Here is a 13,074-nt window from a genome sequence, read left to right as displayed (position 1 = left end):
AATGGGTGACTGCATGGTGCCTGGGATTTTAAAAGAAACCCAACCAAATTGACTGTCCCAGAAGAGGTTTTAAAAAAAAGAATTATGCTTCAGAAGGGGGAAAATAGAAATTGTTTGCTACAAAAATTACATTGTTGCAAGGAATTGTTTCACTGAAAAAAATTAGGATCCTAGTTCTCATTAATAAATTATCAAGTCTCCATACAAGATCCCAGCCTGGTCAAGCTAATATAAGCGACGAGATACTTTATGTCCTGAAAACTGGTGAATTATAAAATACTAGTCAGGACAATGTATATTTCCCTAGTTTTAGCTTATGGAAATAGTTATGGTGCTCGGTAATAACCTCAGAATGACATCATGTTAGCCAATGAGAATACATAACAACTCTCATGGCACATAATGCTGACAAATAGCGAGTCTGATGCCATCAAAATGAAAAACAATGAATGAAACAGGTACTTTATCATTTGACGTTTTTATATATTATGTTTTTTTTCTTTAGGGTACAGTAGATGCTTTTTTGGATCTCCACACTGGATCAAAATAAAATATATTACTTTTGCATTAACCAAGTCAGTTACTGCAAGATTCCAGTATTCTCCTTTAAGGTAAAAAAAATGGTGAGCAATTCTTACTTATACCATACCTCCCCAAAACCAAGAGAAGTCAACAAAGACATGCATCACTGATGACAACACCAGTTCACAAAAACAGTGAATCCTTTGGCCATTAATGAAAATTACTTTCTTAAAAATATGAAATAATTAGTGCCTAGGTATGTAACTCAGAAACTAAAAGAGCATTATCTGAGTACATGATAGGATTGCCTTGTATCTCACAATTTATGTCTTTGTGGAGAGGCACTAATATGGTTGGCTATTGTGTCAGTAATACTAAGGTGCAAATGCTACATGTTTATTGAAAGTGAATAGAATAACTGTAGTAGTAGATTGTTTGGTGTATAATACTACACTCCACTGTTCCAGTTTTGTCAGGTTTGTCTGCAAGCATTCACATCCAGACCAGACAACCTAGTGAGAATGATCCATACCATCTGGGAATAATGACACTCAATCAAAGAAGTCAGCAATTCTGACTTCTATTCCATGTTTCGCCTCTTACACCAATAGAGGTAGTATTAGTAGTTGTAGTTGTTGCAGTTTTGCTTTTTGTTTGACAAAGCACCAGTAGTAATAGAGCATTCTTCATAATGAAGTTAATGACACATGTATGATTCTAGCATCCCAGATTGAAACACACAGGTAAGTATGGCACTTTTTCTGGTAGATTGAACAGCATGACACTGCCCATATTGAAAAATAGTTAACACATGAGTGTCCCATTCCTCAAAGCAATCGTAGCGCTATGACAGTCGTAAGTCTATGTTAAAGTATGGAAGTTATGATCATCTTAGCGCTACGATCGCTTTGAGAAACGAGACCCAGATCATAAGACATGTCAAACTGCCAAAGCAATACTAGCTTGGGGCAATTGCAATAGATCTTGTGTACACTAAAAACCAGTCTAAGTCATGTTGGACTTCATTTCAAGTGAGTTAGAGGGAAAAGCTCCGTCATTGCGTTACACTGTGATAAATATAACTCCACAAATATCCATGTGAGTTCAACAGGATATACCTCTGTTAGGGCATTCAAAAATACATCAGTGTTTATACTGTTAAGGCAGAAACTCAACAACAAGATTTCCAGACTTTATCATAAAACTGTTCTACCCTCATAACAGTACAACTGTAAGATATTGCTATACAGTAAATTAGAAAAATATTCCTTTTCTGATACTTAATACTTTTAAATCGTGGCATGTTGAAAGTGGATTTTAGGGTGTGTGGCCACTGGCTTGTATTCTACCAGTGTCCTACAGTTAACCATCTTCCTGGATGTTTGGTCCAAACTGGGTTGAGAAGACACTTCATTGTTCCTACGTTCTTGAAGACTGTGCATAGATGATGAGAGTCTTGGATCTAGACAGAGTAAGGTAAATGGGATGTCTATTCCAAAATCTGGCTGGTGACAGATTGTAGGCTGTATGAGATGGTCAGACAACCATGGCAGTGGAATGTTGATTTCCTGGAGAAGGGATGATCAGGGATGGTTCCTAGTTTGTACTTTTGTTGCTCCATCTGTTCTTCATCCACTGATAGAGCAGAAAACCATTAATCCAGGAGAGGTTCTTATCATCTTCTGCCAAACTTGGACAGTTACTCAAATAAGGAACAGATACTCCAATAATTCCATTGAGATGGTAGGTGTAGATAGAAGAGGATGAAAAGTCAGTGAAATTCTACCATCTTTTCAGCTACCTTTAGCCTTTCTTATGTTACCTGTCAATCTGAGGAAGAAAGACTTTGATAAGGAAGAGTAGGAGTCACAATTGTCCTGTGTGGTGTTGTCTTGGGGGCCTCCCTTCAACATAACCTTCCTTCAAGATTTTCATGTGTGGGTAGAGATCGGTGACGCCAGATTGGGGCTCAAAACCAATCATTAAGACTCATGTATGTGCAGCTTTCCTGTACATATTCTTACCAAATTTGTCAAAGCATGGACGATCGAAAACATTGATTTTAATATATGCTTATATCAACTAAACTGAATGTACATGACCAAAGTGTTATCGTTTTAAGTTAATCTAGTTGACACTAGCAATCACAGGTAAGAAGCGGTACAAGTTGAAGCGCTGGATACTGACCAGTGGTAATGTTATCTTGATAACTACTTGTGTCTATATGAGAAGAGGATTTATAAGAATTGCATATTTTTGAAGTTGGATGTAACCAATATATATGTCAAAGCATATATGTTGTTGGGGGAACTAGCTCAGAATTAAGAGTCCAAAATGTCTTTAGTTGGTTAAACAATACATAGATGACAAAGACAGCCATGAGCAGAGTTTTGGGCTCAGACATAAATGAGGAGAACAGATTATAAACTCAACCTCAGGGAGCCTCCTAGAGCAACATATCCTGCTTGCATAACAAGACTACATAACAATGTAAATGAAAACACATACATAGAAATGGACAATAATGGCCTGATGAAGAGACAATGATGTTCCGCTGGACATTGGGAATTTATGTCAGAACACAAATAGCTGTACTTAATGAAAATGACAGCTTGCAGTGGTGATGAGGATTAAGAATTAAGATTAGCATCATATAAATGATTGCAATTAAGTTACAAAGGTATTGGCTACATAGTACTGGCCTTTGGAATTGTTCAGACATGTCTTTGCTGAATCAGTTTTTATTACATATAGAGGGAGAGACTCTTGATTCTATGTCTTACACCAAATGATAATGACTCAAAATTATTTGTATATATGTACATATGTATACATACTATAGACTTAAAGAATGGTGCAGACAAATATTTTTCCTCATATGACTACACCCTGGATTGCACTGACGTAACGTAACTGAGGGACTCTATGGCTTGAAGGTTTACATTAAATACTTCAATGTTACTCAAAAGTTGAATTTCTTTTCGAGCAGTTTAAAAATAATGTCATTTGTTCAGACAAGCATTTCTCTTGCCCTAAAGATGCCTACTGGCCTAACTCCATATAGACATGGACAATGAAAAGATATCATGATTTTGCTAGAACTGAAACTACTCAAAAGGGCTGTTAACTCCAGACAGAGGAAAGAAATAATCCTACCAGTATCTGACAGACAAACAGTGATAAGGGTCTCCCCCAAACCCCACATTTCAACACAGAATGGGAAATGCAATGGGTCTCGAAGACAGAGAAATTGAAATGCCCTTGACTAACGATAACCCTTGACCTGAACTGTTTGAACCACACATTGCTATAGAGCAACCAATATCCAACCAAAATTCAACATTAATATCTGATGTTGATTTAAATTTGACATTTCAAATTTCATATACAACCAACCTCAAAGTCATTTCAAAGTTGAAGCACAACATTTTTTCAACATTGATATCTTATGTTGAATCAAAGTGGACATTTCAACACCATCACAATATTCTAATCCAACCAAACATCAATGTCATTTCAACATTGAAACACAACATTTTTTCAACATTGATTTTTCAACATTGTTGTGCTTGCTGGGTTTGTTAAAAATTCAGATAGTTCAACAAAGAATGTAAAACATGTATAACACTCTTTCCTAACCCAAAGTATGCCATTACAATTATCAATATTCAGTTCACAAAATCTTCAATACTTTAATACAATTTCACACAAGGAACAAAACAAATAAACAAAACATCCAAATAAAACAGGATCAATCTCTTGAAAAACATTTCAACACATTTACCATTTTGAAAACAAACTTCAAAGTCCAAACCAAAATATATTTGTCAGACAGCATGAATCAAAACAAACGCTAAGAATGTGGATAAGACAAGTAATTCCTGTCCAGGCCCAATCTCACACAGACCATCAAACAAGTTGATTTGCCATGTGATTCTTTCAGTGTGTAGATTTGGGTAACCTTCACCACAAATCCATGGGTCAACACCTGCAGTCCTGCTTAGCACCAGTAATTTGGATCAATGGCTGCCATCGCCTCGGCATTCATAGGTCCTATAAACAAGGGCCACTGGTCCACCGTTCACACTTGCTCTCAAGTCAACAAGTCAAGATTGTTCCATCTAAGCCTTGAACAGGATGTAACTCTACATTTTCACTTTTTTTATCAACCAGTTCTTTGGACTGCTTTGTTTAGAGTTGAGGATAGCATTGGGACATTGGGACTCATATTGTTGACATCTTGTGTAATCCGGATGTTATAGATTCAGATGATCTTTACCACATTTAGCAGCAATGTGATGAAATTGAAAAGTAAACATGTTTGCTATTTCTGAAATTTTGAAAAACTGGCTATCTTGGTGGTGACATGACAGCCATGTTTTCCCCTCTCTTTAACGCAATCCTCAGTGATTCTGTCCCTCATAATAAGCTTGCAACAAGCAACTCAAAACTGATACTGTCCATGACCAATTAAAAAAGAAAAGGTGTAAAAATTGCAGCAAATACTGAAACTTAAGGGACATACCTTCATTATTTGTTTCAGTTTTATATGGTTGTGGCTGTGTGTAATTACATGGGAAAGGAAACAAGCATAAATAAACCATGCATGTGCAGTATTTATGCATTGTTATCATTAGTGCTGTTGTATCTCTGTCAGAGGCTCTTTTCATGGTGAACAGTCATCTTGATAAAGTTCTATAGGATCTCTTAAAGTTATTTATAAACATTTCTCAGAATGTTTCTTCCATGCTATATAACAATCAAACCTTTCATTTCAATGTCTCTTTATAACTTTAACAAGTCAGACAACTTAAACCAGATTTTTTACAAAATTGCTTTCTTGCACAGGTCTGAGGATATTTCTTTACCTTATATTCAAGACAATTTTAACATTGTGTATACAATTAGAAACAAAGAGTTCATAGACTTTCTAACATAACCTTAGAGCATTAATAATGTTTGTGGACATGTGGAGTCTGGGGGAACATGAAAATGTAAAAACATTAAACGTTAGTGTGTTGTTAGATAACAGAACAATAATCATAAACTTGACTAAGTATGCAGAATAACCATAGAAATTATGACTACACATCTGAAGACACATTAAGATGTTTCTACATATTATATAAAATAAAAACTACAAAACTCTTTCCATCATTACAAGTTTCTGACTAAAGGCCGAGTCCATTGTATGATCCTGACAATATTATAAGAATCACTCTCAGGTAGTGATGTACCATATTGTTTGTGATTTCTGTATCCAATCAAACTAGACTAATTTTTCACAACAGTATATGAAGGAGTTGATAACAAAATCTAAATGAGGGTTCTATTTAATGATTTACGACATAAATCTGCAGTTAGTAACTTCATATCAAACTGTAAACAATGTTAAAGAAACACTTTTCGCTTCAACAATGATTTTATATTGTCAAAATGATAATACAATTAAGCTTCAATGTTCAACCAACAAATCTGACTGTGTTACTGTAAACGTTTCACTCAACACGGGCTGTCACTTGCTTAGTCCTGCCTAGTCAGTTTACATACTCCGTGTAATAAGTGAAACTAGTGAATGCTACCAACTGGACTGGGTCAGCTACTGGAGCATGTGCATGTATATTCAGTCCATCAATATTGCCATCTCAGCTTCACATCGTAGACTTAACAATGGCTACTTCTGCTTGCTGAGCTTAATTAATCACTGTTTATTTTTCTTATACAACCAGTAAATACATCATCTTTGAGGTATATTTCTGTTCATCTGACATCAGATATACCTTGGTCAAGTAAATAGGATATGAAAATAGATTAACTCTTTTTCCATTTTGAATGACAACTCTAAATGTTACTTAGAACTGAAGATGTAATAGCATGAGGTTCAAATGAGAAAGCATTCCTTATTGATAATTCCTTACTTTGGATACCAATGACAAAAGAGATTTGAGCATTCTCCAAAATCATAATAGAATGGTAAATGAAGAAGGATTCTGTCAGAACAGAAGATTTTATGTATGTCCTATTTCAGAGGCATAAACTGTCTGGATATCTTTTGGGGAAGTCCAGACAAGATACAATACCAAGGAATGAACGGTTGATGCATTGTTATATGTATATTTGTTTGTGGCCTTTATACTCAATGCTGTGGCACTGAAAACAATATTGTACTTCTTTTAGAACAAAGTTAAATCAGCACTTGTGTCACTTTTTTTCCACATAAAAAGGCAGAGAGCCAATGAAAAACCTAAAAAAAAACAGCTATAAACTTTTAAAAAACAAAAGAGAAAAAAATCCCAACAGGCTTGGTGGTAACAATGATTCTTCAACTACTGTAATTATCACAGTTTTGGTAACAGCCTCAGGTAATGAAAGCTGAAGAAGAACAATGTCCTTCATCAGACAATTTAGTGTTCACACAAGGTAACAGAGTACTTGTGGCTTTACTACAATCAGGTGGACAGATTAAACTTAAAATTTTTGTGAACAAATTGAGTAACTGGAGTGTTAGAATCAATGTGTAGTTGAAGTTGTGGGCGTGTGTTATGGTGAGTCTGATATGGTGGGTAGGACAAAAATGTAGTACAATGCTGTGATGCTGACGACAACGCCACAGCGACAGAACTAAAGCTGCGATGATAAAGAGAGAGGTCGGGACAAATATGGCGCACCTTCTGAGTACACATCCAGCCACGTTCCCTGACAAATGCTTGTAGATGGAGGTGGCTTTACTGCCAGTTGTGCATGGATGACCTGCAGATTTGTGTTTGACAATGCTTGTAACTTGAGGCATCACAAAACCTCTGTAATGTTTTTGACACAAGATGAGACTCTTGTTTATATCTTTGTTCTGTGAAGTATCAAACTATGTGTTAATCCAGGTATGCCAAGACAATGAATTTAGATTACAAACAACTTCGGGAATGGCATTTCTGTTTGAGACTCCGACTGTCTGGATAAATGAATATCTAAGATACATTAGCTGATTCTGAGCACTTACATGTTAATAAACCTTACAGTTTTCCAAAACAAAAGTTATACCTATAAAATATTTTGTTTTCAGATTGTGAAATTTTCTGTTCCAAGCAGGTGCCAAATTAGTCAAAAGATAATATAGGACAAAATTATCCCAACTTGGACATAACAAAAATGTAGTGATGTAAACCTTTCAAGGAACCAGAAATAGAAATGTTCTAGTTGTCCAGATTCTGAAACATTACCTGTAACACATCTGCAAATACAGTATGGTTATTTAGTGCAAGCTTCACATCATTCAAGAAAGAAGGGAAATCTCTGTTCTTTTGAAGTAATTCTAGTATCCCTATGGATCAAGGTTTCACTTACTTTTTTGATGGTGTGAAGCAAGGTTTCTCATGAGCATTTCAACAGATGCTGAAGAATCAAACAGTGAGTAATAGCTGCTGACAACTCTCAGCTTTTAACCTCGAGATCATGTTGACAATGTCTCTTGTGCAAATTATTTTCATTTCCTTAATGTAAACTACACTTATTCTGATAGTGTGTAATAATAAAATACTTGAATAATGCAGTTTGTGTTTGTACTTGATTGCAACAAAAACTTTTGAATCATATGACAAGTAAGCTCTGTAATGAAAAACAGAGCATACACACATTAGCTGTCATTTAAACTGATCACAATAATGAAATATTTCACATTGTTTTGTAGAGTTATAATAGGTATCAACAAAATATGTCCATTTTCATGTTTACAAATTTGACAAATCTTCATCTTTATTCTGCCTTGAAGAACGTATTAATGCAAGTGCCAGTTTATAATATGACAGAAGTTAATTGACACAGAAATCAAACAAAGTAGTCAGTAGTTGTTTGAACTTTTATTGAACAAAAGACTTGTCTTCTAAGTTTTCATTCAGGTACACCTGACATTGACTGCTATTTGGGCCCTGTTACCTGACCTCTCACAAGTTAATTACTTTACTATTTACCCTCATTTGTCATGAATTATGTTCACCTGTGTAATACGAAAGGAAAGGATAAAGAGACTGGTGGAAATCGTTTCAATACTTGCTCAAATTACCTTACTTACACAGTGATTTGAATTCTTCAGTAGACAACTCAAGATGTAATTGCTTCATGTTGACTCTGTACATTCCAAGGGGGTCACACACAAAAATATGGGGGCTACAACAGGTAGAGGGTTGAAGAAGGTGGGTACAAAGGGAGTGAGTGAAGAAACAAAGGGGGGTAATGGGAGAAGAAATGATCATCAGTGAATGTGGTCTTCTGCTGTATGGAAAGTATGTCCAGTGGTATGCACTATCTAAGCATTAGATAGATCAACCACAGAGTACATGTGGCAGTAACACAGCCAGGTCATTGTGTCCTGGTGGTCACCCATATTCAAGCCAGAGAACACTACTTCAGAAAAAGGTCAAATCAATACAGGTGAATTTAATGAAACCAGGAGGGTGTCTGTCAGGTGGTTACATGGGATTTCTGGGATTTGAAACCAAGCTATATCCTTGCATGGCTAATGGATACATGTCTCTACAGATTATTGGCATCTTCAGATCAGTTCAGCATCAATGCCTGAAAGATATTACTGCATAGGTAATACAGGGAAATAGGTTTCATCATTAGTTACAAACCACTTCAAGAACCTGTCTGGGATCAGCTTCAAACAGAGCCAGATTATCATGAGATGTGGTGTGCCTGGTGCATTTTTGCTAAGCTGTAAGAAGGGGATACCTTCTTCATTGCCAGAGTTTCTGTGAAAATGGAATGTACTTCAACCAGGGAAATGCCAACTGAATTAGCAATATGACACTCAGTCATTTTACAATGGTCTTCATCATATCATTGATTATCTAGATCAGTTCTAGTGTTACTTGTGTGGCAGGCCTTACAGGACTGGGGTTGTTTTCAAGGCCCACCCTGTAATGCTTAAACTCCACTGCCCACCTCTTCACAGTTGCATAGAAAGTGACATCCTTCTGTAGTGTTGTACTTATATCTCTCTGGATGACTATTGGGTTCAACTCCTATTTCTGCTAGTACCTGCACATTGCATGTTCCTCAATTTGTCCATTTTCTACAGACCCCTGCATATTTAAAAAAAACAAACAATTTGCTAAGTTGGCTCAGGTTTTCTTGAGATTCTACTATTATGCAATTCCTTTCATGAGAGGCTGCATTTACAGCAATGAAAAACTAGAATGGGCCTCACTCACCATTTTGTAGCTAATGAAAGCCTTTGACACAATCACAACAATTATAAGGAAGGGTCTTAACAGGAAAATATATTGGTTGGTATAGCTTTTACATCAACAGATTTTGCTAAATCCATGGGCTTCATACCGACTCAATGGTATTTACATGCAAAAATGCAACATCATGTCAACTGACTAGGACACTCCTACACTGCAGCACACTGAACAACACTACAAACTTATTGTTCTGTCAGGTTAAAACACTGCCCAAGCACACTTGTTTACACTTGAAAGTTTTCAATTATCACGTCTGTGTTACACTATGACTCGAAACGTCTAACCAGATGTGCAGGGGAGGAGTGGACTCCAGTATTATGTAACTATCATCCGTTAGTCACACCTGCATGAAACTCAGCCTGGTTCGTTCTAGTGCTTCCCCAAATATTAACACATAACACAAAGTATCAAAAAGAGAAAACCAAAGTTTACCCTAAACATGGAGTAAGCAAATGCCTTATTTTCCCTGAAATTGTGACTCATATGTATATGTAGTGACAGATGTAAAGATTACCAACTATGCAAATTTAAACTTTTACATTTAATTTCTGCTACTATTACTAGAGAGAGTTTATGTCCTCAGGCCAGGTAAACCTAATCAAATGAATGGTTGTTGCTAAGGAACACATAGTACTCTGTGTGGCTTATTTCTGACATACAATAGAATGATTTAACAATTCTGATGATATTATAACAAATTGTCTAGAAAAATAATAAACCAAGATCAACATGATGATATACTTTGAGAAAAAAGGGTAAACATTTTTCATTAGCTTATGTTTTCTTGAAGACCTGTGTCCCGTTCCACAAAGCGATCGTAGCACTGAGATGATCGTAACTCCCATACTTTAACATAGACTTACGACGGTCATAGCGCTACGATTGCTTTGAGGAACAGGACCCAGGACTATAAACAGAGCATTACCAAAGATTTTGTTTGCACAAAATAATTATATTGGCCTGCTAGATTGCAGTATCTCAATAGATTGTCCTTTTTTCTCATATTTCAAAAATATTATTCCATCCTAAAAGAGTTTGAGTACTATGAGTTTAAACCCAATGACAGAAGTCAACAAATGTGTTGAACGTTTGCTCCATTGATCCGTGCTAAGACTGTTGAACTAAAAAAAACTGCAAATAGGTTAGGAAGTTAACTTAATTTGTCAAAGCCTTTATCAACAACAACAACAGGGGGCAATATTGATTCTTGATTTCTGCCTCTTCTTTCATGGTTTTTCTTTTAAAAATCTGCAACTGATTAATATATCTAAAATTTCCATTTGTCTAACGTGTAAGCGAAATTTTACAATTCATTCTCGACAGGCAACTGGAGAGACTCTCTAAAACTGCACCAACACAATATAGTGACAAGAATGTGATTGTTTCTTGACAAAATCTCATGAACAATGTACACCGCCAAGGTTTTGCAGGATAAAGAGAGTTGACAGTTATTGCTGAGTGGGTCAAATAGAACCTGTGAATAACACGGATTTGTTCTAACATTTGATATATATTTCAGCCATTAGAATGAAAAACATTAGCAAACATCAACTCACTCTTATTCTGTCAAAGCTGCAAAAGTTGTTTGTGGTAAAAAAGATAGAAAACTAATCATGCTCATTACATTTGAAGTGACACTCAGGTACCGGTATTTACAGTCACATGACATCTGAACAAACTATCTTTCTTCTTCTACTTCTCTTTCTTTTCTACATCCAAAAGATCACAGTTCATGAGCAATATACCAGGGATCATAAACAAACACACATACCCTTCTCAGCAGTCCTTAACTTTTCGGACACTAATGTCTTATAATTTCAATATTTAAAATGTTTTATTTAAGTTAATAACAATGTCTTCTGTAGACTTTATACACAGTGCTAAGTTGTCAATTTCTCGTGCATAATATGCAGTCATATTCAGACTTATCAAGCAATCATATTTAGAGTGAGTGAGTGAGTGAGTGAGTTTAGTTTTACCCCGCTTTTAGCAATATTGCAGCAATATCACGACAGGGACACCAGAAATGGGCTTCACACATTGTACCCATGTGGGGAATTGAACCTGGGTATTCGGTGTGATGAGTGAACGCCTTAACCACTAGGCTACCCTACTGCCCCTCATATTTAGACCTATCATGCATATCATCATAAACATTATGCATACAATTCAGACTCCTTTGGAAAAATGGAAACACATGTATTTTATACAGAATATAACATAATAAGACCATTCAAGCTATCAAAAGACCATCAAAGTTATCCAAAATAAGAGTGTATTAAATTTTTTGCAATGACAAAACATGGCATACCTCAAGGAATCCAATGGGTCCCTGCAGTGGGTACTCCTGCAGTAGTCTCTCCTCATCCAGGAACTTCCCTGCACGGCCATTGGTGGGGGGCAGGTACAGCCCATAGTTGATGGAGTCTCGCAGATCCTATAATGCAGTCACCATGATAAATCAGAAGGTATATCACCAGCTCACAAGCCTCTCACATCTCTGCATGTAGCTGTTTTCCACCTCACAAACCTTTCAATAGATGTCACAGCTTTTCTAAATATGGTATGTTTTTGATACAACAGTTCTTAGTTGAAATGCCATGAACCTCACAGCCTCTACTACAGTTGTCTCGTTCTTCATACTATTCCAACTACAGTTTTTTAAGCACAGTATGCAATCACTCATTTTTTCCAATCAAACAGTTGTCTGAGCCTTAGCCCTTACTACAATTGTCTCAGGACCCACTACAGTTACCTCAACTCTTTTCACCATACACTATCCACACTATCAGTTGCCTCAACCTTAATCCTCCTACAGTTGACTCTGTCTAACAGCCCCAACTACAGTTGCTCAAGCCTCTGCCCCACTACAGATATTCCAGCCTCTGCCACCACTACAGTTGTCTAAGCCTCTGCCAACACTACAGTTGTCTCAGTCAAGCAGTCCCCACTACGGATATTCTAGTCTCAGCCACCACTACAGTTGTCTAAGCCTCTGCCACCACTACAGTTGTCTCAGTCAAGCAGTCCCCACTACAGATGTTCCAGCCTCTGCTATCACTACAGATATTCCAGCCTCTGCCACCACTACAGTTGTCTAAGCCTCTGCCACCACTACAGTTGTCTCAGTCAAGCAGTCCCCACTACAGATAATCCAGCCTCAGCCAACACTACAATTGTCTAAGCCTCTGCTACCACTACAGTTGTCTAAGCCTCTGCCACCACTACAGTTGTCTAAGCCTCTGCCACCACTACAGTTGTCTCAGTCAAGCAGTCCCCACTACAGATATTCCAGCCTCTGCCACCA

General features: G+C 36.7%; 1 protein-coding gene across 1 annotated transcript in view; it reads right to left on the bottom strand.

Annotated features, from left to right (window-relative positions):
• LOC124289198 overlaps nt 1–13,074 on the bottom strand; it is a 101,587-nt gene that overhangs the window by 66,695 nt on the left and 21,818 nt on the right. Inside the window, exon 4 of the mRNA XM_046725804.1 lies at nt 12,079–12,204. Coding sequence (XP_046581760.1) covers nt 12,079–12,204 — 126 coding nt within the window. The remainder of the gene's footprint in view (nt 1–12,078; nt 12,205–13,074) is intronic.

The sequence above is a fragment of the Haliotis rubra genome, unplaced genomic scaffold (assembly GCF_003918875.1).
Source record: "Haliotis rubra isolate DU_JTF1 unplaced genomic scaffold, ASM391887v1 Scf436, whole genome shotgun sequence".
NCBI classification, from domain to species: Eukaryota; Metazoa; Mollusca; class Gastropoda; order Lepetellida; family Haliotidae; genus Haliotis; species Haliotis rubra.
This window is presented reverse-complemented; position numbering and strand designations above follow the sequence as displayed.